Here is a 24,919-nt window from a genome sequence, read left to right as displayed (position 1 = left end):
TGACCAGGAAGTTCTCTCGGGGGACCCCCACCCCCACACTCTCAGTCCATGGGGCTCAGCGGAGGCTCCATGCTGAGCCCCAGAAAGCAAACTGAGATGCTACTCCGTCAACGGTTTTAGTTCCATCCTTCCAGTCCCAGTAATTGGTTCAAGGGGGAGCACGTGATATAAGTTGGTCTAATCAGACCCCAAGAGAGCTACTGAGAGGAGACAAACTGTCTCTGTCGGACCTGAACCTGGGAGGACACAGGACTGGAGACGTTAGCAGGAAGCCATCTTGCCACCAGGTAGAACCTGAGAATCAAGCCAACACTGAAGAAGACAGAGCTGAGGGAGAGAAAAGTGAGCAGAGGCCTGAGGTTACAGTCTGTGGCCCTGGATCAAACGGTTCCTGAAGTCAAATCCCTGAAGTCTTCATGTCGGTGAGCCAGTAAATTCTCTTTTCAGCTTAAGACAGTATGCATTATGCTTCTGTTTCTTACAAATGATGTAAATGAAAACCAAAAATATCTTATTAAAACAGTTGCAAAAGGACACTATACTGGTTGGCAACAGAGTGAGGAAAAGGTTAGTCACTGAGATCCTGCCCTCTCTCCCCATACCTCTACCTAAAAGGAGAATGGAACGGTAGGAGAGCATGGGAAAGAAATGGGGTTGGCTTTATATGAACTATTTTGATAGGAGCAGTAGATTATCTGTGAATGTCATTAGTTAATTCATGGACTTGGCTCCTCTGTGAGTTATTCATCAACCCTCCCATCTATAGCCACATGGTATCCCTGACACCAGCTGGCCAGGGCTGGATGGATAAGGGTGCATGGATTGGCCCATCTCCTATACCTGAAGGTCAACATAAAGGGTCTGGCACCCTAGCAGATGGAGGGCTACCTAGCTCAGTGGCAAAGGCTGGGCTAGAAGCATCTTCCCAAACACACTCACTATAGCAAAAAGCTTTCGCTTGGACCAGTTACTTCTCTATGAATTCTGGATCGAAGACATGCAAACAGAGTAAAGATCAAGCAAGTGTCACCCACTCCCAGTGATTCTATTCTCCATATATTTTCCTCTGGTTTCACAGCCCCCAGGAAACCCTCAGCAATTTTCTATGCCTGGCTCCCAGCTCTGCACCGTCTGTGGAAGTCCAATTTGAGTGTGAGGGACCAAGTTGGTAGATGGGGCCCCCGGGGTTTGTGAGCTGCTGGGACTGGCAAACAGCTGCCTGCCGGCACCCTGGGTTTCAGACGTGGGGTCGCATGGTGTTTGTTTTCCGGCTGATTGAATTACTCATGCCTCATTTGTCCACTTCCCTGAAACAATCTTTTCTGGATGCATTTAGAAACCTGAGTCTCTGTGGTCTGTCTGGACTGGTTTCTATTTGTGGAGGAGAGTTCACTTGTCTAGGGCAGAGAAAAATGGGTTCTGTAGAAGTCACGGTATCCCTGGTTTCCCGTCACATATATTCCTGCTGTTCTCTCCAGCAATCAGTGTTCCCCATGGAATGCTTTCATTCCCACTGGAAGCTCCCGATGGAACAGGGGCGGGGATGGGGGGGAAGCTGGGAAATCTTGCCAAATCTGCAATGTTCCTAAATGATTCTCAATTCTCAGAGAACGAGAAACACATTGCAAGCTTCAAGGGCAGGGGCAGAACAAATAATTGCTGAGTCTGTTGGTAAACAGACCCAGAGAAGACAACTGAATTCAGCTTGTTCACTCCTGCCTGTCAGACAGAATTTAATACCATCCTGTTTCTGTTTTTCTTCTACCCCCCAACCCAAGTTACAGCTTGCTTAATTTCTGTTTACACTGTAAGCCTCGTGGTGATGGAGGGGAAGAGAGGTCTGGTCTGAGTGGGGGAAAGGACACACTTTCCCAGAAGAGTGCCCCGTGGACCAGTGCTTCTTATAACCCGAAAGGATCCTCAGCCTGAGCAGCCCAGCCCCGTTAACTCGGAATCACTGCAGGGGAGAATCTAGACAGCAGTGTTTTCATGTCCCCCAGGTGATTCCAATGTGCAGCCAGGTTTAGAACCACTGCCCGAGAGCTGCGCTATCCAATGTGGCAGCCGCTGCTGAGCGTTGCAAATATAGTACATCCAAATTGAGATGTGCTGTGCATGCAAAGTCCTCACCAGATTCCCAAGAGTCAGCATGAAAAAGACAAGGTAAACTACATCGTGAACAATGTTGTTATGTCGATTACAATGAAAACAATGTGGGCCTGTCCTGAGTGAGAATGGGTGTCTGTGTGTAGGCAGGACCACGTGGGTAATGCCGCGGGGTAGACCAGAAATCCATACGGAAGCTCTCCAGGAAGAGAAAGACAGAAGAAACACTCGCATGACTTCAAGCAACTCTTAAGACATCAGCATTTTCATTTATAAGGAGCACAAGTCCCCAATCATCCCCCTGAGCACACCCACACCCACACGGGCACATAAGCTTGTGGTGGTACATGGCCCTGAAGTCTTGGTTCGTTTTCTCTCCACCAAAGAGAACACGATCAGGAAGGCAAATTCTGTGGTGTGGAACTAGAGTTTCCAAGAAAAAGTCACAGTTTGGACTTGAAACCTCTTTTTAATCCATTCTTCTCAAGCACGGCCAAAAACTATCCTCAAAATATAACCAGTTTAAGTGATAAAATTTTTTATCAGCAAGAGGCAAGTCACTAGAACTTAAAGATAGACGCATAATCAGTGATAATCTCCGAAGAACGGTAAAGAACTACACAGTCATAATCTTGCACCAGACATGGTGATCAGTTTGCTTGCCAAATCCAGTGCACCAGTCTGCTCCATCCCGTTTCCCTGCGTTCCTGCCTGAATTCTGGACCTTGGCAGAGAATTCCTTAAGCAGCCCCAGAGATTCCCGTGTGTGAGGGCTCATTGTACATACCAGCTTGACTAGTCCGCGGGGTGCCGTGCGTGATGTTCGGTCAAACATCGCTCCAGGCGTTTTCGCAGGAGTGTTTTTACATGAGATTAATATCTTTTCTTTTGGCTGCGTTGTGCGCTTTGTGGGATCTTAGTTCCCTGACCAGGGATTGAACCCGGGCCCTGGCGGTGACACCGCCGAGTCCTGGCCACTGGACTGCCAGGGAGTTTCCAAGATTAGTTAAAGCAGATTGCTCTCCACAACGTGGGTGGGCCTCATCGCATCAGTCGGAAGACTGATTAGAAGAAAAAGACTGACGCTTCCCAGAATAAGAAAAAAAATCTCCATCAGACTGCCTCTGGACTAGAACTGCACCCCACTGGCTCTTCTGAGTCTCAAGTCCGCCAGCCCATAGGGGCAACTTTCAACTTGCCAGCCTCCTTAAGTGCATGAGATAATTCCTTATAATAAACCTCTTTCTATATATATATATACACACATCCTACTGGGCTCTGTTTCTCTGCAGAACCGTGAATAATCCACCATGCCATTCCTAAAGTCTCAGCTGCAGTCTGTCGCCTCATCTCCTAACACTGGGGATGGTCTCGGGGAGGAGTGGCTCAGTGTCTTGTCCATGATGCCTGGGCCCACAGCAGCTGAAGCAACCACATCCCCCTGACTAAAGCCATAGCAGCCCTGGGGGAGGGGGGGGAGGGGATAGGTAATACAATTCAGAAGCATGAGGAAGGTGGACTTGGACCAAACAAGCAGGAGATGAAGGAATCATGAGATCAATTGCTTATCCTTTCTCCTATCACCCCCTTTTGCACCTTCCAACACACAGTTCTGAGACTCAGCAGTCCCATTCAGTCTCTCTGAAGATGTTCTTCATGACCCAGGACTGAGAAGAGAGAATTACTTTTTTGAGAAGCTACAACCATCTCAATGATATGCCTTCGATCTCCGTTTTGCCTTTCCTGTGCCATTCACTTCTTTTCCCCCTCACTCTTGCTCCTCTGGGAGTGTACCTCCTAATAAACTGTAGAATGTCATCTTTGCCTTAGGCTCTGGTTTCTAAGAAACCCAGGCTCAGATAGTCATCCTTTTTCTTCTTCAATTCATTTGCTTGACCAGGAAAGAGCTAAGCTCTTTTTTGTTGGGAGTGCCCACACATTGGACCAGGAGTGGATACCTAGCCCAAGGTGAAGAGAGGCTGGTCCTGGACCTGTTGTTTGAGGGTCCCTCCCTGAACAAAGATGAGATGAACCAAATATCTTCCCCTTCTCAGGTAATTAAAATTTAACAGAGAGAGGTATACTCAGTGGACAGTGGTTGTTGGGCAAAGATATTATGGACTGACTGACTGCCTTATTGAGCCGTGCATTAGATGCAAAGTATGTACGTAAGTATGTGCATGTGAGCGTATGAGAGAGATTTTCTAGACCTTACTTCAGTTGTTCACTAGGCTGCTGGTTTTCTTGCTCCTAATCTCCTGTAGCCTTTCAATGAATGTCCCTTTTCACTAGAGCTAGTTTCTGATCAATCTGAATTTAATCCCATTATAAGGAACCTGCTTGTCCTACCTGGACAGTTTTGTGACATTTTATTTACCTTCGTAATTCAAAAACTTTCCCGGGATATGTCTAATTGTGAGTTTCTTTTCATTAAATTGACCTGAAATGTGGTCAGTTCTCTTCCACTGCATCCTCAGACTTTTTTTCCCCCTCCAGGTCCCTAAAATTTGTCATTACAGCTTCGATTGTTGTTCCTATTCTAATTGATCTGGTTGCCCCTTTGGGAACACGTGGAAATCTCAGAGGGATCTATTCCACCAAACACACCTATTACTTGCCCTCTGTCTCATTTTAATCTATCTTTAATCTATCCTTTTCCGCTTCTCATTTTTTAAATAGAAAGTCATCTAAAAGGTATCAGGGAAAGAACATTTGATGTATTATTAGAACCAGCTAAAATCTTGGATATGGCCCTACCAGAAAGCAGTGCTTGTGATTCTGAGGTTTGAGTTTCTGGTCTGCTTTGAAAGGTTTCCAGTGCTTTGCTGGGTGATATGAGGAACCTTCCAGATAGCTTACAGGTAATCCTCCCCTGGAAAGCTGTAGCACTTCCCTGTTACTCCATCTATAAAGACCCTTGGTCAAAGGATATGCTTTCGTGCATTAAATTAAACCACAGAGGGAAACAAATTGAATTTTTACCTTGAAAGTCAATGCCATGGGTCACAGTTGAGATATGATCAGCAGCAAGATGGGACAGGCCAGGGAAGGCCAGGACTGACAATACGGACAGACTAGACATTGTAGGAGTAAGGCGGAGAGGTGAGGTCAGTGGGTATCAGGACAGCGTGTAAGAAGAGTTAACCCCAGGTGGGGAAACAAAAGTCAAGATCCCATCGATAAGGAGAAATGGGAGAAGGCAGTACCAATGAGGAGGAACAGGCTAGCAGCTGCAAATTCATGCAGACAAGACAGTGTAAAGAGTCCGTGTGAAGGTAAAGGTAGAGGAGAAGCAGCCGGTTCAGGCACACAGAACACGCTCTCTGAGCCTGGGGCAGTGAGGCTCAGCGCCCATGGAGTGCATGAAGGATGAGGACTTCTGCATCCACAGACCAGGTAAAGGATGAGGACTTCTGCATCCACAGACCAGGTAGGCAACAGGGTCAGAATCCGGGCTGAAGGAATTCACAGCCAGAACCTAAAACCCAGGTCAGAAACTGAGTATCAAGGTGGGAGCCAAAAACAGGGGAGGGTTCTGACAACGCGTCTCACTTCGATATTGTACACGCGTCGTGTACAGCAGGAACTACTCCTGCATTCTTTGACCAGAATGTAGATGGGAGAGCTTTGAGGGTAAGTGACAGGCCAACCAACTAGCCCAGGGAAGGTATGGGCCATGAGCCATACTGTCCCTAGTACTGATTAGCAATCGCTAGGTCAGCATCTCCCTTGGCATCCCAATCTGCGTGAGAGGCACTAACATCTAGCTGTACAAATCCCAAAACATGAGGAGGGTTTCTAATCATTCTCATCCCTTACATCTAATTGGACTCCAAGCATTACCCTGATGCTAAAACCAGAAAAGACAACACTAGAAGATAAAACTAGAGAGCAATATTTCCTATGAATATAGATGCAAAATTCCTCAACCAAACCAAATATTGCAATGTATAAAAAGAAGCTATACATCATAACCAAGGGAGATTTATCCCTGGAATGCAAGGTTGGTTTAACATCTGAAAATCAAGGCAATATTCCACATCAACAGGATTTTAAAAATGAAAGCCAAATAGTTATCTCAATAGATGCAGAAAAAGCACTTGACAAAATCCAACACCATTTCATGATAAAAACCCTCAACAAGCTAGGAATGGAAGGGATTTTTCTTGACCTGACATAGAGTAGTTATGAACAACCCACAGCTAACATCATGCATCATACTTAATGGTGACAGACTGAAACCTTTCTTCTTAAGAACATGAGTAAGACAAGGATGTCCACTCTTACCGCTTCTGTTCAACATTATACTGGAGGTTCTAGCCAGAAATTAGATTAAAAAAAATAATTGAGGTATCTAGGCTGGAAAGGAAGAAGTAAAACTACCCCTATTTAAAGATAACATGAGCTTATACATAGAAAATCCAAAGCGATCCACACACACAAAAAATTATAAGAGCTATGAATGAGTTCTGCAAGGTTCAGGATACAAGATAAATATACCCCTCCAATCCACTGTATTTCTATACACTAACAAAAAGCAATCTGAAAATGAAATTAAGAAGACAATTACATTTAGAATAGCATCGATAAGAATGCTTAGGAATAAATTTAACCATGGAGGCGAAACACTTGTACACTGAAAACTATAAAACATTACTGAAAGGAAGAAAAGACCAAAACAAATGAAAAGACATCCAATATTCATGGATTGAGTGACTTAATATTAAAATGACAACATGCCCCAAATTGATCTTCAGATTTAATGCAAAGTCTATCAAAATCTCAGCTTTTTGGCAGAAATTGATGGGTCGATCTTAAAATTCGTATGGAAACATAAGGGACCCAGAATTGCTAATATAATCTTGACAGTGAAGGACAGAGTTGGAGGATGAACACTTCCCGAATTATTAAAAATTTATTACAAAGTTACATACTCAAGATTGTGTGGTACTAGCATAAGGATAGAAATATAGACCAATGGAATAGAGTTGAGAGTTCAGGAAAAAAACCCTCCCATTTACAGTCAATTGATTTTTAACAAGGATGCCAGGTCAATTCATAAGGAAAAGAAGACTGTTTTCAAAAAATGGTGCTGGACAATTGGATATCTACATGCAAAGAAATGAAGTTGGACCCCTGCCTCACACCATATACAAAAGTTAATTCTAATGAGTTAAATATTTAAACAAAACTGCCAAAACTATGAAACTCTCAGAAGAAAACAGGAGGGAATCTTTGCAACCCTGGATCAAGCAATGGTTTCTTAGATATGATACCAAAATCACAAACAACAAAAGAAAAGAGATAAATTGTACTTCATTAAAATTTTTAAAATTTGTACTTCAAAGGACACCGTCAAGAAAGTGAAAAAACAATCCACGGAATGGGAGAACAAATTCTCAAATCGTATGTCTGATAAAGAACTTGTAAAATCAGATATATAAAGAATTCTTACCACTCAAAAATAAAGTCACATAATCCAACTTAAAAATCAGGCAAAGGACTTCAACAGACATTTCTCTAAAGAAGATATATAAATGGCCAACAAACGCTTGAAAATAAGCTGAACATCATTAGCCATCAGTGAAACTTACATCAAAACCACAATGACACACCACTTAACACCTGCTAGGATAGCTATAATCAAGTCAGATAATAACAAGAGTTGATGAGAATGTGAAAAGTCAGAATCCTCATTCACTGCCGGTGGGAATGTAAAAACTGTGCAACTACTCTGGAAAACAGTTCAGCAGTTCCTCAAATGGTTAAACACACATTTACCATATGACCCAGCAATTCCACTCCTACGTATACACCCAAGAGAATTGAAAATAACGTCCACATAAAAGCCTGTACACAAATGTTCACTGAAACATTTTTCACAATAGCCAAAAATGTCCATGAACTGATAAATGGATAAACAAAATGTGGTATATTTTGCTTATCAATGGAATATTATTTGGCCATAAAAAGGAGTAAAGTACTGGTACATATATAATTACATAGATTAACTTTATTTTTTTATTATTTATTTTTTAATTTATTTTTGGTTGTGTTGTATCTTTGTTGCTGCGCGTGGGCTTTCTCTAGTTGTGGCGAGCGGAGGCTACTCTTCATTGCAGTGTGCGGGCTTCTCATTGCAGTAGCTTCTCTCATTGTGGAGCATGGGCTCTAGGCACGCGGGCTTCAGTAGTTGCAGCATGCGGGCTCAGTAGTTGTGGCTCATGGGCTCTAGAGCACAGGCTCAGTAGTTGTGGCGCACTGGCTCAGTTGCTCCATGGCATGTGGGATCTTCCTGGACCAGGGATCGAACCCGTGTCCCCTGCATTGGCAGGTGGATTCTCAACCACTGCGCCACCAGGGAAGCCCCCATAGATTAACTTTAAAAACATTCTATTAAGTGGAAGACACCAGTTACAGAGGACCACATGTTATAAAGTTCCATATATACCTAAATATCTGTCTATCTATCTATCTACAGCGAAAGGGGCCAAAATAGGAGAATCTATAGATAGAAAGTAGATTAGGGGCTTAAGGGGTCGAAAAGACATGGGGAGAGGCAACTGCTAAAGGGTACAGAGTTCCTTTTTCCTTTTGAGGGTGATAAAAATGTTCTAAAATTGACTGTGGCGATGGCTGCCCAACTCTGTAAATAAACTAAAAACCACACTAATCTGTGTACTTTACAATGGGTGAGTTATACAGTATGTGAATTATATCTCAATAAAGCTGTTACCAAAATATGTTATTAGGTATATTTATAATGGTTATAACAAATGTTAATTTTTCAAGCATCGTCTGGTACACACTGAGGAACATGTCATGCCAGGTTCCTTTTTAGTCTTTAGGTGGGGACTCGGGTAAACCCTCAGAGTGTATTAAGGCAGCAGAAGACCCAGGTTATGGACCGTCATGTGGCGTTACCGAGATGTCCACATGTTATACGGCACACAGGTCGCAGTGATGACGTCACGGTTATCTCTAGTGACATAAACTGCTTGTGTATCACCAAGAAGCAGATGCTGTAAGGACCTAGAGTCAAAAGAGAGACACACTCCCCCAGCTACCAGCCAGCCCTTGGTGGGGTGGGGGGGGGTCTCCACATGCTGCAGCCACAGCCACCTGCACCCTCAACCCAGCTGCTGGGGGTGTTAACAGCTCCTGAGGGTCGAGTGCCGGCTGCCCAGAAGAGACTGACCTTCTCGGCTGTGTACTCCTCAAGGCAACCCCATTTTACAGATGAGGAAACTGAGGCTAAAGAAGAAAGCTTGAGTTTGAACACTGCCTGTGTTTAGACCCCGGAGAACAGTAACCCTTTGTAATCACGGGGCTGCTCCCTGAACCTGGCTGGAAGCTGGGGCCACCAGGAGCCCGCAAACTGTGCACCTCCTGCCCCTGCCCCAGGTTCAGACCTGGGTCCTCGGGGCTGCCCACCTGCTGGCTGAAGAGGGAATGTGGACGCAGGAGGCCAACCGTGAGAGGTTCACTTGGTCAAACAACAATTGATGGAAAAGTCTGGAATCACAGACCTTTATATGTCCATATTCAACATCACCTCACCTGGCATCACCGCAGCTCCCTGACGCTCACTTTTTCTCCCCCAATTTCTTTCTGCTCTCCTTCATGCAGGGCTGAGTGACCGGGGCAGCCACTCAGGGGCCTGGGCACCAGGAAGGTCAGGGTCGGACACACACTCCCCAGGTACCCGGCCATGATCAAGTCGGGCCCTGGGAGCCTATGAGGGTCTGCACTCCTCCAGAAAGCACCCCTGCCTTAAATAGCAGATAAAAAGCACCATGACGACGTTCCTCAAGAATCTAAAACTCAAATGCCCACGTGATACAGCAATTCCACCTCTGGGCACACACACAAAAGAATTGAAAGTAGGATCTCAAAGAGAGATTTGTGCACTCGTGTTCACAGCGGCATTATGTACAACAGCTAAGCTAAGAGGTGGAAGCAACCCAAGTGTCCATCGACAGAGGAATGGATAAACAGAATGTGGTCCATACATACAACGGAATATTACTCAGCCTTCAAAAGGAAGGAAATTCTAACACATGCTACAACACAGGTGAACCTTGAGGGCATTGTGCTCAGTGAAATAAGCCCGTCGTAAAAAGACAAATATGAAGTGATTCCCTTTCTGAGGTCCCTATAGAGTAAGCAGTCAAATGCCTAGGGACAGAAAGTAGAGTGGTGGTTGCCTGGGGCTGGGGGAGGGGGATGGGGGATTGTTGTTTGTGGGGACAGAGTTTTGATTTTTTAAGATGAGAAGAGTTCTTCGGGCTTCCCTGGTGGTGCAGTGGTTAAGAATCCACCTGCCAATGCAGGGGACACAGGTTCGAGCCCTGGTCCGGGAGGATCCCACATGTCGCGGAGCAACTAAGCCCGTGCACCACCACTACTGAGCCTGCACTCTAGAGCCCTCGAGCCACAACTACTGAGCCCACGTGCCACAACTACTGAAGCCCACGCACCTAGAGCCCGTGCTCCACAACAAGAGAAGCCACCGCGATGAGAAGCTCGCGCACCGCAACGAAGAGTAGCCCCCACTCGCCGCAACTAGAGAAAGCCCGCGCGCAGCAACGAAGACCCAACGCAGCCAAAACAAAAAGAAAAAAGATGAAAAGAGTTCTGGAGATGAAGAATATGATGGTCGCACAATAATGGGAACGTGCTTAATGACACAATCATACACTTGAAATGGTTCATTTTATGCTATGTATAGTCTGCCACAATTACAAATTTTAAAAATAAAATGAAACAAAACACCATGACAGGTTGAGAGAGACATCACAGAACAAAGGAAATAGCTTTTTTCCTGCTTTTTGAACAAGAGAGCCTGCATTTTCATTTTGCGTGAGGTCCTGCCAATTATGTGGTCGTTTGCCCTCCTGTAATAAAAAGTTTGTTCCGTTGTCATTCACCTGCAGTGAAATGCTGGCCTTAAGAGGATGCATCCTCTGAAGCGGTGCCTCTCTCCCCTGACTTAGGAAAGCCGCGGCTTTGGGAAGCATAACCCCCTTCGCAAGGGACAGTGGGAACGGTGGGGGGGGGTCCCCTAAGCCTTCCTTCTCCGCTTTCCTTCTAGAACCGTGGTTCTCATGCCATGGGGTGCAACCCAGCACAGGGGACCCTGCTGAAAATGCTGATTTGCCCTCCCATACCCCACCCTGAGATGGTCACGGGCGAAAGCTGGCCCGGAGGGGGCTGAGGTCAACGTGCCAAACAGAAGGCTCGGGCCGCAGCAGTTCCAGGTGCCAGGCTGGGTCAAGGGACATTTTGGCCAGTGGTCTTGAGCAGGCAGCAACGGTCTGACATTAGGGAACGATGTGGCCTTGGGCACGTCACTGTCCTTCTGTTTCTCTCCTGCATGAAATGAGGCTCTCCGAGGCCTCCGGCAGAGCCAATGCCAAGTCAGAAGGTCATCACGCATTTGTAACATGGCCTCCGTGACAATATTCATCGCCTCCCCCTTCCCTGCACTGAAAGCTAAGTCAGGCCCTCAGTCTCCTGCAAAACCTCACCCCACCCCCTGTGCAGGTCCAGGGCCACCTCCGACTCCCCTACCTGCAGGCAGGCAGGCATGACATCATGCAAACAGGGAGCTGGGTGGAGGCCCCCGGCCCTCGGTTCTGGACAGAACTAAAAACCCGACGACCTATCTGACGGACTTACACCAAAGAAAGGAAATTTGTCTTTTAAGAACAAGTGAGAAGCCGATGACTGAAGTCCCAAAGAATTTTGTGGTTGGACGTTTTTTTCTGTTGTTTGTTTTCTGGCACAATCTGTCTCTGTTTCTGAGCCGAGGGCCGTGTTCCCCGTGACAAAGGCCTCTTTCTTATGACAGTTTAATAGCTGCAGTGCAGGGGACAGCCCAGACTCCCGCGGGCCGGCGTCTGAAGGCGGCCTCTCGGGAAAGGAGAAAGCTACTGCTTTCCCCCGGTTGGGTTCAAATTGAACCGACAGAGGCCTAAGGAAACAAAACAAAACAAAACCTGAGCCTCCTTTTGAAATAGGAAATGAAGACCAGCAAAGGGGTGGGGAAAACAAAACGCATTGGGATACAGAGGAGGATGGATTCAAGAGTCACGCTCAGAGCTTTCCGTCCACCGCGGGAGGAGGTGAAGAAAGCCCAGTGGGGCTCGGAAGACGTGGATGGAGACTGGGGAGACCCTATCTACCGGTTCCCTGTGGCCACTGTAACCAAGGACCACAGATTGGGTGGCGTAAGACAACAGAGGTTTATTCTCACGGTCCTGGAGGCTAGATGCTCAAAAGCAAGGTGTCAGCAGGGCCACGCTCCCTCTGAAATCTCTAGGGAAGGATCCTTCCTTAGCTCTTCCAGCTTCGGGTGGCGGCTGGTAGCAGTTCTTGGCCCCTGGCTGTGTCACTGTGATCTCTGGTTCCATCACCACATGGCCGTCTCCCCTCGGGGTGTCTCTGCGTTGTCACCCAGCGTCCTCCTCTGTGTGTGACTTTTCTCCTTGTTGAATAAGGACACCAGTTGTATTGGATTTAGGGTCCACCCTAATCCACTGTGACCTGATCTTAACTCTCTGCATCTGCAAAGACCCTCCTGCTAACTAAGGTTACATTCCCGGTACTGGGGGTTAGGACTCAACATTCTTTTCTGGGGGATGCCATTCTACTACAACACTGTCGTTCTAAAACCACCCCCCCACCTCCCCTTGTCCTGGAGCCTGTAGGCAGGTAACTCTTGCTGGGGAGCTCTAGCCTCCCAGTGACCCAGCCCACCTGTCCGTCCACTTTCCAGGAGGTGAGGCTGGAAGTTGGTCCTGAACTAGCAGCCGCCCGGGGCATCCTGGTGCCGTCTCTTTGCACTGCTCTCTGCTCTCTCCCTCTCCCCTTAGCCCTTGCTGCCTGGAGGCACCTGGCAAGGGTGACGGTTCCCAACTGCGGCAACAAATGCCAGGACTGATGTGCCACACGACCTTGAACATGTATGTTTGCTGCCAGTGAGGCCGGCTGGAAACCTGCCCCTCCCTGAAGAGATTTCACATCTGCTGCTGTTTCCCAACTCGTCCAATGAGACACGATTTTAAAGCCACACTGGACAGTGGAATCAGAACTCCTAGAGCCGACGCTTGGGAAATTACACACTTTTTACAACGGCGCTGACCTCCTTTCCCACACCACTTTGGGGGGCAGTTTTCAAGCCTCTGTGGTCACAGGAGGCAGGAGGATGTCAGGGTTAAGGGCACAGGCTGCAGGGCCAGGCTGCCTGGGCTCAAATCCTGCCTCTGCCCTCACTCCCTTGTGCCTTTGGGCACATCCTGCATCTGTAAAATGGGCACAGTGATTTCTCCCTCACAGGGGGCTTTAAGGATTAGTGAATTCCCCAGGAGTCAAGGAGCACAGGATCTGCACGTGGAAAGCACTCAGTAAACGTTAGCTTTCGTGACTGTCCCATGATTGCCAGAGGCAAGGGTGGGGTGAGAGAGCCAGCAGGGGCAGAGGTGTTAATTCACAGGCTTCCCAAAACATGCCACCTGCCGTAAGCATGACCTCAGGGAAAGTTCCCGGGCTCTGTGTCCTCCCCTCTTTACTGGGATGGCAGTAAAGACTGAGCAGTGCATGTAAACAGCCCCTAAAGGCAGCCACTAGTGCCCCGTGGTGAACCCACCAATGCGCCCAAGCTGCCTCTCTTGGCTGGCCCGGCAAAAGGCAGCGCAGTCAACACCAGCAGCCCAGCTGAACGCTGCCCACGGCTCTGTAATGTACAGTTGCTCTCGGCCTCTCGCCGCTTGTAACAAGCTGTCCAGGAGGGTGGACCGGGCAGTGATGGGACTAGAGGAGGGAAAAGTCCGTGTCACCTCCAGCGCCTGGGAAAGCCACAGAGAAACGACGCTGCTGTTCTCAAAGAGCCTTGTGGGGTCCGAGCCTGCCCTGAAGCCTGCTTCACGCTAAACAGAGTGCACGTTGTGTAGAGATCGGTCCCCCGTGCCAAGACGGCCAACCCTGTCGCCAGGGACTTGGGTGGAGGTGGCCGGGGGCCGTGGAGGGGGAGGGGGCCCGGCATAAACGGCTCCTTGTGCTGCAGATGGAGAGGGGCTGCCTCTGGGCAGACACAGGAGGGCACTCAGGGCCTCCCTCCTTGTTCTGGGCATGTAACTTGTGTGGTGACATGGCGGGGCCTGAGAGTGAGTCCAGGGAACTGGGCGTGGGGGGCGGGGCAAGAGGGAAGCAGCAGCTCGTGCTGTCTGGAGGGGGCTGCCCACTAGAAAACCATCTGCAGAATTCAGGCGGGCCGTCGAGGCCGGGTGCAGAGCAGCCCACTCCCAGCCCGGTCCTGGGTCCCCTGCAGGGTAGAGAAGAGGCTCCAGGTGAGGGTGCGGGATGGACAAATAGCTACATTCACTGAGCAAGCCCAGAGCAAGAGACACCCAGCACGCCAACCCCGTGCTGAGACAGGACAGCAAAGTCAGCCTGGGAGGGCCAAGGCGGGGGGGCGGGGACAGAGGGGAGGGTACTAAGGTCTAGTGTCGGGCATGCAGCCCACGACACGGGAGAGCAGACGCAACACCTAGAGACCACGGAGGCCTGGACCCGGACCTCTGGCCTGCGTGCTGGGTCCACACAGACTGTGGAAGCCGCTTCTGAACTCGTTCTCTTTTGGGGGGCGGGGGGAGGTGAGGGGGGACAGGGAGCTCTTGTCCTGGAGCCCGGGCTGGGACAGGGGTGGGCTGGGCATCTCTCTGGAGTGTAGTGTCTGAAACAGGCAGGCCAGGAAGCAAACATCACAGCCGCATCGTATACAGCCTTCCTACATGCCGGCCCTGTGCCGGGGCTTTGCGCGTATAAACTCAGTTAATTCTCAGAACGACCCGTTGAGGTAGAAACGATTATTATTCTTATTTTGCAGATTAGGAAACAGAGGAACAGGGGGGGAAAAAAAAAAAAAGCAACGCATCAAAGTCGCACAGCCGGTAAGTGGCGGAGCCGGGGTTGCAGCCAGGCTGCCTAGCTCCGGGATCCAGCCTGCTCCATACTCCCCCCCCCACCCCCAACCACACACCTACTCAAAAGGGTCTGCAGCAAAGGAAGCTCAGCGGGAAGCGAGACCTGCCTGCCCACTCCCCGCGGGCTCTGTCCCTCAGCCTCTCATGGTGGCCAAAGCACCTCACAGGCCACCAGATGCTCCAGGAAAGGGCTAGGTCCTCAGCCAGAGACCTAGGAACATACCTGGCGCTTCGCCTTACCGGCTCTGAGGCTGTGGACAGAGCACCTCTCGGTGACTCAACTTTCTTGTCTGTAAAATGGGGCAACTCACGGGTCCTTCCCCCATGAGTCTTCTCATGGAAAAGCCAACAAGAGAACGAAGGGCGAGGACAGCACAGAAGGGAGCACACAGCAAGGACACGGCAGAGACCACCTATGGTTGTAACACTCGGCATTCCTGTGGTTTAAGGCCCGAGAGGAAGGGGATCGGCCTGGGAAGGGCTCCTGCTATGATGATGTTTGGCGAATGGAACTTTCAAGGTTAAAATAAACTCTTGGGCCAATCTGGATCCTTTTGTTTTGGCATAGAAGGTCATTTGTTAAACTCCCTTCCTCAGAGAGTTAAATTTAGAGTTACCATACGACCCAGCAATTCCACTGCTTGGTACGTACCCAAGAGAAATGCAAACCTATGTCCACACAAAAACCTGTATGCCAGTATTCACCGCAACACTATTTGTAATAGCCAAAATGCTGAAACAACCCAAACCTCCGTCAACTAATGTGGTACGGCCATACGACAGAATATTCCTCAGCCATGAAAAGGAGTAACAACACGGTTGAACCCGGAAAACGTTATGCTAAGTGGAAGAAGCCAGACATAAAAGACCACGCATGGTTTGATTCCATTTACATGAAATGTGCTGAACAGGCAAATCAATAGAGACAGAAAGTAGACTCGTTCGTGGCTGCCAGGGCCCATGAGAAGGGAGGGAGGGGACTGACTGCTCATGGCTATGGGGTTTCTTTTGGGGGTGACGAGAATGTTCCGGAAGCAGAGAGTGGTGACGGCTGCACAGCTCTGTGGCTGTGCCCTGGGAGAAGCAGGTGGATAGAAGGGGAGGATGCAGGAGGGGGGGATTAAGTCGCTCCCAGGTAGGATGCGGTGCTCAGCTCTTTACCGTCCCGTCTGGAAGCCGCTGGGGTTGACTCTGAGTTTGCTCACAGCTGGGTGACATGCGCCTGCATTCCAGGGCTCCGGGCTCAACGGTGCCATTCGGAGCCAGGTACGAGGCTCCATTCCTGCTGCAGCATCCACCCTGCATGAACGGCGGGGATGGGGAAAGAGAAGGCAGCCTGGGAGCCACCCCCGTGGGCACCTGGCCTTCTGCCCGGAGTCCAAATGGGGTGGGGCTGGATGGATGGTGACAAGGTCGGAGTCGCCAGCTGCCCTCACACAGGCACTGCTCTGCCGCCTCATTCCCCAGAGGGCCACGTCCAATCCTGCAGCCCTAGCCAACAGCCCCGAGTCCCACGGGCGCCCCAGCTCAGAGCTGGGAGAGGGTGCTTCGCGCCTACCGCTTCCGGCTGCCGCCCCTGCCCTCTGGGAACGCGGCTGCGCCACATCACGGGGCCTGGGGAGCGCGGGTCCCGGTCCCCTTCCCCACCCCCATCCCCCCAGGGCATCCCCGGGGCCTCCCTGACTGGGTCCTCAGGGCTCCCCGCGTGCGCGCGTGCGCAGCTGCCGGCAGGGGGAGCTCTACCCCCTCCCCACGTGTGAGCTCTACCCCCTCCCCACGTGTGAGCACCTGCTTTCTTCGCGGCCGTGGGAGCAGAGGACGAGGGTCTGGAGTCGCCTGTGTTCCTTGACTTCTCTCAGCTCACACCGCAAACCCCGTTTTGGGCAAATGAGCATATTTCATGGGTATCCGTGTCAAGACTTACACCCTGATATTACCCTGTCCTATAGCCCCCAGTTCCACACAGCAGCGGGAAAAAAATTAATCAATTAAATGGAGTTTCGTCTCTTCCAGGATCAGATTCTTTCCCAAGCTAAATTGCTCTCTTTTTTGGATAAAACTAGTAATTGAGGAATCAGGAATCAAGATCCCTCCCGAGGCTGTAACTTCCTCTCTCCCCTGCCCCCCTCCCCCGCGAGACGGCTTCTGTGTACACGGAAAGATGACAGGGAAGAAAAACACAAAAGAAAATAATAAAAAAGATATCATCCTGGTTTAGAGAAACTGGATTTTCAACATAGATTAAAAGACAGTAGTAGTAAAAAAAAAAAAAAAGACAGTAGTAGAATAAATTGGAGAGTCAAGGTCATCTTTTTGCATTAGCCGATGGGACTTAACGGACTAATTTGTATTGAGAACATAATTACATATTATTATTGCACAAGGTTTTCATGAATTTGAATGGAGCAAGAAAGAGAGAGAGAAGTAAGTTCCTGTCTGGGGTCAGAAAGGACTTTGTTCTATCCTGAGTTTACGAACTAATTTTTGGTGATTAGTACAATTTCTAAGAGAGTGTGAGTGGCAGTGAGAGCAGCTTTCTCTCAACGCCATTACTTTGCAAAATATAAAAGGAGGCATTTCTACATCAGTCTTCACATGCCTGGGGGACACTTTTATTGTCCCACAAAGCCTGGTGGTGGTAGAACCACAGATGCAACCCACCTCTCTCATGTGACACACGTGGAAACTGAAACGTCGGTAGTAAGAGCCAAAGACGCGGGCAGATGGCCAGGTGCGTGTTACCCAGAGTCAAGCTATGACGCCCCACTACCGCACGGTGGCACTGTCTGCCAACCACGGCCTGCCCTCCACCACTGCCAAATGCTCTTAATAATTCAAGGTAAGGCGAGCAGCTGTGTGGGAGGACCAGGAAGAAGAAGTTGCAGGAAGGAGCTGTCAGTAGATGACTCTAGAATTCCAGGCAAGGTGGTTTCATGGGTTCAAGAGAAGGGCTTGTTTGCATACACTAAAATGGATCTGCTCAAGTGCCACCTGCTATTGCAAATAAGCAGCAGTGCAAGAACTGACTTCCAGTTCTGCTGACGTGATGGAAGGGAGGGGTGGTGGGGAGAACAGGATGGGTGTGGCTGGCTGAGTCAGAGTGTGTCCTCACGCCGGGGTTCCACGTCTCAGGCTAGAGACCACTCTCCCGGGAGCCTAGGCTGGGCTTTGGCTCCTGCCTCCCCGCCGAATGGTGAGACCCAGTTCAGCGGGCAGGAGGGGGTCAAGATGCGCAGCCTTGAGGAAGAGACGGTCTCGTCTGGGAACTTGGTCCTGCCACTGGGAGAGCAGTCTGCTCCTTAAGAGACGCTTGGGCGAACTCTAATGAGAAAGCGCATCTTTTGTTTCCCTAAATCCCCTCCCTCCCCCTGCAACGTGTTTCCCTGAGTAAACTTGAGCGGAAGTAGGTGGACGACTTGCACAGGTGGATGCACACACACGGGGCTACGCCCAGAGACGTACCCATCGACTGCTTGTCCTTGTTTTGAAACAAATGGCTGCCTGGCTGACTAGCAGCTGCTGTCTCAAACGAGCGTTGCTATTTCAACAGGCATAACTGGTTTAGAAGCCAGGCAGAAAGATACACCCGACTTTTGCTTTACTCTTTGATCCGAGAGGCAAACACACCCCTTAAAATTTATTTTGATGCCTGCATGTATAACTCAAAGAGCTATGTTAGGTCCGAATGCAGGCTAAGCTACCAGGCATCCTTTACTAAGTGTCTGGGTGTTGATTAGCAGTGGCTGGTTGGGGCGCTCAGCAGAAGGAAAAAAAAAAAAATATCCAGCCTGTGCTCTGTGGCTTCTGCGTGGTGCGCCGTGAGGTGTGCGGCCAGCGTCCTCTGCCCAAGCCTGCTCCGGGATGCCTGCGGTGCCTGTCGGTCAGGGTGTGCTCTTGGATTACAGATGCCTCTCGACTTGTGCTTAAGTCAAAGCTTAAGTAGGAAGCAACGCGTGAAGCGAAACGTTGAAGCATAAATCACCTCGCTCTCCCTGCCGGTTTGAATTATGCCTGCGACTGAGTTAAGTGAGAGCGGAGGGCATGCTTCCTCTCCGGAGCACGCGTGCGCTGGATGTAATGACACTTCAGAAGGGAAAACCGCTGAAGCAGCCAACTCCCCAAGGACAGGAGGTCTGAAGAATTCTTTGCGGTGAAACCCGAAGAAATTGCTGTGGGACCAGATCAGAAAGAAGAAAGCTGTTTCCCTTGAACTACAGGCTGCCCTTGGCTGGCTGAGACTCATCATCCTTCAGGGGATGCTGAATTCTGAAGGGATCCCCCGACGATGTAGGCTATCTAGCACAGGAGGAAGGTGGACCAGTGGAAGAGGGCCGGGGGCAGGGGCACTCCATATACCTGATGAAGTAACAGCATCAGAACACTAGATGGCAGCAGCCGTACACAAATTATATGCTGGGGACCTACCTGTCCTCTTTCCCGGTGTCAGAGCCTTTGATGGGGAACTTGGGCATGGCTGTGTTCCAATAAAATTGCATTCACAGAAGCCTGTGTGGGCCAGATTTGTCCCACACGCCATCATTTGCCGACCCCTCCGCTAAATGAACAGAGAACTCTCTCTGGCTCAGCTAGCTTGGTCCACACGTCCCAGGCATTTGCCAGCTAACTCTTTTCTTTTCCCAAATCCATGCAGACACCCATCCCTCCTTCCCTCTCAGCCCCTTTCAGCTACCTATGTGATTACTTATGTCTCCCGAACTTGAATTCTCCCTCCCACACGACAACGGAATCGGTTGACAAATGCTGCCAGTTTGTTCTGCGCTTAAAATGCTTTCTTCCCACCAATCTCTCTTCATTCCCACCATCATCAACTCATCCCTTATCTTCTTCGCAGCTGCTATAACACGTAGCAGTGGTATCAATCGCGTCTGTTCAACCGCTGGGTTCTTCGCACGGATCTGTCTACCTCTTCCCCCCAAAAGTATTCCGTTGAGCCAGATTAATGTTTAAGTCTCCTCTTGGGCTTCAACATTGCCGGGCACCGGAACCCACCAAGGCTGTCAGCCTCTTGCTGAAGAACGCACTTTTCCTTTGGCCTCCAGTTTTACTTCCATAAGGCGCCACACGAATCCCATCTCGGTGACATCACGCACCCGCCAGCTCGCAGTACTAACTGACCTCATCACCTCCGCCTCTCCAGCTGGACAGCCGCCACGCTCCTGGTCTAAGGCCACCCGTTCTATGAAGCGCCCTGAGATGGGGGAAGACCTTGCCCTTCGTCCACTGGTTTCTTAGGTCACTTGGTTCGCATCCCTCCCTGTGCTTATCTTATGGCAACTGAGGGTTTCACCGCCCACTAACCAATTATTTTAGCTATCTCTTTTGCTATTGATTTTCAATTACACTGCACTGAGGTCAGGGTGTGGTCTGAATGGCATTGATCTGGGGGTGATCTGACTTTCTCTGTGGCACAGTACTGTAATCAGTTTTGGGAAACATACACCCATGTGTTTGGAAAGAACACACGTTCTTTCCTAATTGCTGGGTTGGGGGTCTACATGTGTCCACGATGTACATTTGGTAACGCTTTATGGGTGTCAGACAGGGGCGTGGTGCTCCCCACCATGACTGCCGTTTTGTCGGCTGTGCCCCGCGATGCTGACAATTGTTCTTGAGCATTTTGAGGCTGACGTTGCTAGAGGCGTACAGATGCGGGATCGTTCTGTCATCCCGGTACGTTGTTTCTCTTTTCATTAAGTACTGACCTTTATTCTTTCTGTGGCTGTCTGCCTTAAAGTCAGCTTGGTCTGATACTGAAATTGTAATACCTGCTTTCTTTTTTTTTTTTTTTTGCGGTACGCGGGCCTCTCACTGTTGTGGCCTCTCCCGTCGTGGAGCACAGGCTCCGGACGCACAGGCTCAGCGGCCATGGCTCACGGGCCCAGCCGCTCCGCGGCATGTGGGATCCTCCCGGACCGGGGCACGAACCCGTGTCCCCTGCATCGGCAGGCGGACTCCCACCTGCTTTCTTTGGATCAGCACCCACCTTGTGTCTCTTTTCATTCCTCTATCTGCCACCTTTGCATGTTGTGCTTTAGGTGTGTCGCTTGTGAATTACATAGAATTGGAATTCTAAAAAGCAAAACCTCGCTCTTTCAAAAGATGTATTTAATCGTCTGATGACTGCTTTTGTACCCCTCCCCTCAGTATTAGCCTGTTTTCTCCTTTTTTTTCTCCCTCCCTCCCTCCTTTCCCTCCCACGAACCCCCCCCCCCCCCACCCCAGTCTGCAGCATGAGCTAAGGGCAGAGAAGGCTTACGAGCCTTGCCTGGGGGCTGTTCTGACTTTTACCACTGAAGAGTAAGATCAGAGGAATTTGAAAGGAAGAACCCAAATCACAAACTATATACGGATTTGTAAGTGGGGAAGACAGGCTGAAGGAGAGGGTCTGCATGAGGTCACCCTCTTTCCCTCTCTGTGGCCTGCATGGACATGCTCTCCCCCCACCCCTACTCCTGATACCCCAGACACAGTGGCGATGGGGGCAAAGCTCTAAGGGCTCTGCCCACCGGCTGTGACAGGGGTGGGTGGAGTGTAGGGGCATAAAAACCCCCAAGGATGCTTGTTTATCAAAGGGTTTTATGAAGCTGAAAATACCCAGTCCAGTGCCCCAGCCCGATCCCAGCTGGAGAGTCCCATTGAGGGTTTATATAACTCAGAGAGGATCTGTCTGGTCTAGGGAAGGGGGGAGTTGGGTTGGAAAGGCTTTCGCTCTGCTTTCTTCAGAAACATAAAGATTAGCAGAAAGTGCAGGTGACAGAATAGAGGGACATCGCAGTTGACATCTTGAGGCTGCGGGAGACATGGTGCCAACAGACAGGAAGCCTGGCCCGTGAGCGCAGTGCGTGGGGCTGAGCTGTCACTTGCCGGCACAGACATTTCTGGAGCACGTGCAGCTCCCGGAGCTCTGGGAGGACCTGGCCCTTGGATGCTTCAGGGGTCAGCCCCGCGGGGCATGACGAATCACAATCAGCCCTGGATCTTGGTGACATTTCTTACATTCTAAAGGCTTCTCCCCATCCATGGCTCCTGTGATTTTCGCCATAGGCATCTTGTTACTGATGACCCTGGAGTCAGGGCGAGGAAGTGACTTGGGAGTCCGACAGGCAGGAAGAAGAATTGAGAACACAGAAGATCTCAACCTAGAACTGCGCCAGCCCGCACGTGTGTTTGGGGCTTCATGGAGCAGACACGTCCCTCAACACGAAGCATTAGAATTCAGTGACTACAGCGACACACTGGGGCCCCAGAGCAGCTGAGGGAATCGAGAAAAGGAGGTGATGGGGTGTAAAGAGGCCCCACGCAAGGCTGGGAACGAGGGAAGAGGGGAGAAAGGGATTCCGTGAGGAATTAGTTCCTGGCAACCGTGATCCATAGACACAGGGCAGATCGTTAAAGGGACGGTGCCATTGCCTTAGGCGGGTAAAAGGTAGAGTTTGAGATTATACCCGTCAGAGGGCAGTGGAGCAAGAAAGGTGTGGTTCGATACAGAAACCCCTGGACCATCTCTTTGACCTGAATTATGTTTTCAAAATAACTGTGACTTCCAGCACCTTTTAAACAGTGTGCGTGCTGTCTGTTCGAAGTTTACCTCTGTCCTTGCCACTCCCAACTGTCTCCACCTGCCTGTCTGCACTTATCTGCTACCTCTTAGTTCTCTACAGGCATCTGAGTTTGCTGCCCTTGGACAGGCTCCACCCGCCCTCCTTCAGCCTGGAGGCTGTAGTATTCGTGGTTTTGTGGGCGCAGGTGGACCAGGTAGCTTATCTCTATGACGACTCTTTATGGTCCCAAGGCTGTAGCCTTATCTAGGCCCTGTAATTCAACGGAGGGAGAGGAAAGGAAGAATCTACAAGGCCTGCTGATTGTCTACGGAAGACGAGGGGAAATAGGAAGCCGAGGATGACAGTTTTGGCTTGGTCGACCGGGTACCAGGTGATGATGGGGGTTTGCATGACAGCAGATGGGGACAATAAGTTCAACTTTGGAGATGCTGGGTGCGGGGATCCTGCGGAACACCCAAGCGGAGACATATGGATGGTGGCCAGACCCGTAAGAATAAGTTCGGGAGAAAAATCTAGGCAGAAGATCAACCTGGGCATCACCAGCAAACGGATGGAAAATAAAGCCATAGGCATGGGGCAGAATCCCCAGGAAGAGTGCACTAAGTGAGAAGAAAGGGTGCCCTAGAGATGGAGCGCTGGGGGACATCAACATTTCAGGACGGGCCGTAGGACACGAACCTGCAGAAGAGCCTGTGAAGAAGCAGATGGAAGGGGGAGGAAACAGGAGAGGCCAGTGGCCAGAAAGAGAAAGCGAGGGCTTCTAAAGGAGAGGGCGGTGAGAGCGTCAGCTGCTGCCTTCGAGGTGCAGCTGGCCCTCCGGGTCCTGCCATCCCCCCACGGCTGAGTTCGCGGATCCGTGGATACCGAGGGCTGACTGTGGTACTCGAGCATTCGAGGATTTTGGTATCCGCCGGCGGGTCCTAGAACCAGTCCCCCCAGGACACTGTCTTTATCATGTACTTATACATTTAAAGCGTTTGGAGAACAGCATGGGATTATATCCATGGTTGGTTTTCAAAATGGTTACCCATCAGACAGCTCATTGGAAAAACGTGGTGTAGACCTGCTTCTTGAAAGAGTACCTCTCTCAGGTATGAGCTGCCCTGACCTCCTCCTCGCCTCCGCCAGTCAGACCTGGGGGGCTGGGGCTGCTGCACAGTTACGTGCAGACAGCTCACCCGAGGCAACAGGCACTTCCGGGTACCAGCGGGTGCAGTGCCACGCTCTAAGGCACTAGGCGTCCGCTTACCTGGCGCTCTCAAAGGTAGCAGATGCCGTCTTTTCTACAGCCCCAAATCCAACTCCAACAGCAAGACCCTCTGAAACAGACATAAAAAAAGTACGATGGGTTAGGAATCATTTTTCTATAATACATGCACGTAGAATCGAAGCTTGCTCAGAAGCCAAAGCCAGCAGACTCCTGCGGGCTGGATGGCCCGACTCGCTTGGTGGGGGAACCCCTGGGACACCATGGAACCAGTTACACACTTCATCCCATTGGCAAATCCCCTGGTCTTCTTTGCATACTTTATAGTTACTCAACAGGCTTATACTTAATCAGCTGTTAAGAGCAAGCAGTTTCTTCACGTCTTCAGTAAGAAATCAGAACAACAGTATTTTGATGTGACACAACACAGGTTAAAAGCAGATCTTGCTAAGGGTAATCTCTGAAATGGGTGCACCGCTGTATTTGCAAATGCAAGTAAAAGAACTCCATAAAATATAGGTCTTACATTTTGGGGGCTTCCCTGGTGGCCCAGTGGTTAAGAATCCACCTGCCAATGCAGGGGACACAGGTTCGAGCCCTGGTCCGGGAAGATCCCACATGCCGGGGAGCAACAAAGCCTGTGCACCACAACTACTGAGGCTGCACTCTAGAGCCCGCGAGCCACAACTACTGAGCCCACGTGCCACAACTACTGAAGCCCGCGTGCCTAGAGCCCGTGCTCCTCAACAAGAGAAGCCACCGCAACGAGAAGCCCACGCACCGCAACGAAGAGTAGCCCCCGCGCGCCGCAATGAAGACCCAATGCACACAAAAATAAATAAATTTATTTTAGAAAAATGGATCTTACATTTTTAAATGTCATTGGATTTTTCCATTATGTGTTGATTTTGCAACTAGAAACTAGAAGTTTTTGAGTCCCAGAGTTCATTTGAATTTGACTGTTTTAATCCTTTTTATTAATTAAAAAATGCTTGCCATTTTTTAAATTAAAATTAAAATGCTTGCCATTTTTTAAT

The 24,919-nt window shown here is 49.7% G+C and overlaps 1 protein-coding gene across 12 annotated transcripts in view; it reads right to left on the bottom strand.

Annotated features, from left to right (window-relative positions):
• The window catches only part of SLC39A11 (solute carrier family 39 member 11), a 429,582-nt gene that overhangs the window by 58,953 nt on the left and 345,710 nt on the right, over positions 1-24,919 (bottom strand). For 11 of the 12 annotated variants that reach the window (XM_079905469.1, XM_079905476.1, XM_079905467.1 and 8 more), the window contains one exon: positions 23,925-23,994. In XM_079905469.1, the coding sequence (XP_079761595.1) occupies positions 23,925-23,994 (70 nt within the window). Of the gene's footprint in view, positions 1-15,923; positions 16,392-23,924; positions 23,995-24,919 lie in introns of those variants that run through there. The other variant, XM_079905470.1, reaches the window with a different exon arrangement.

The sequence above is a fragment of the Stenella coeruleoalba genome (assembly GCF_951394435.1).
Source record: "Stenella coeruleoalba genome assembly, chromosome: 19".
NCBI lineage: Eukaryota > Metazoa > Chordata > Mammalia > Artiodactyla > Delphinidae > Stenella > Stenella coeruleoalba.
This window is presented reverse-complemented; position numbering and strand designations above follow the sequence as displayed.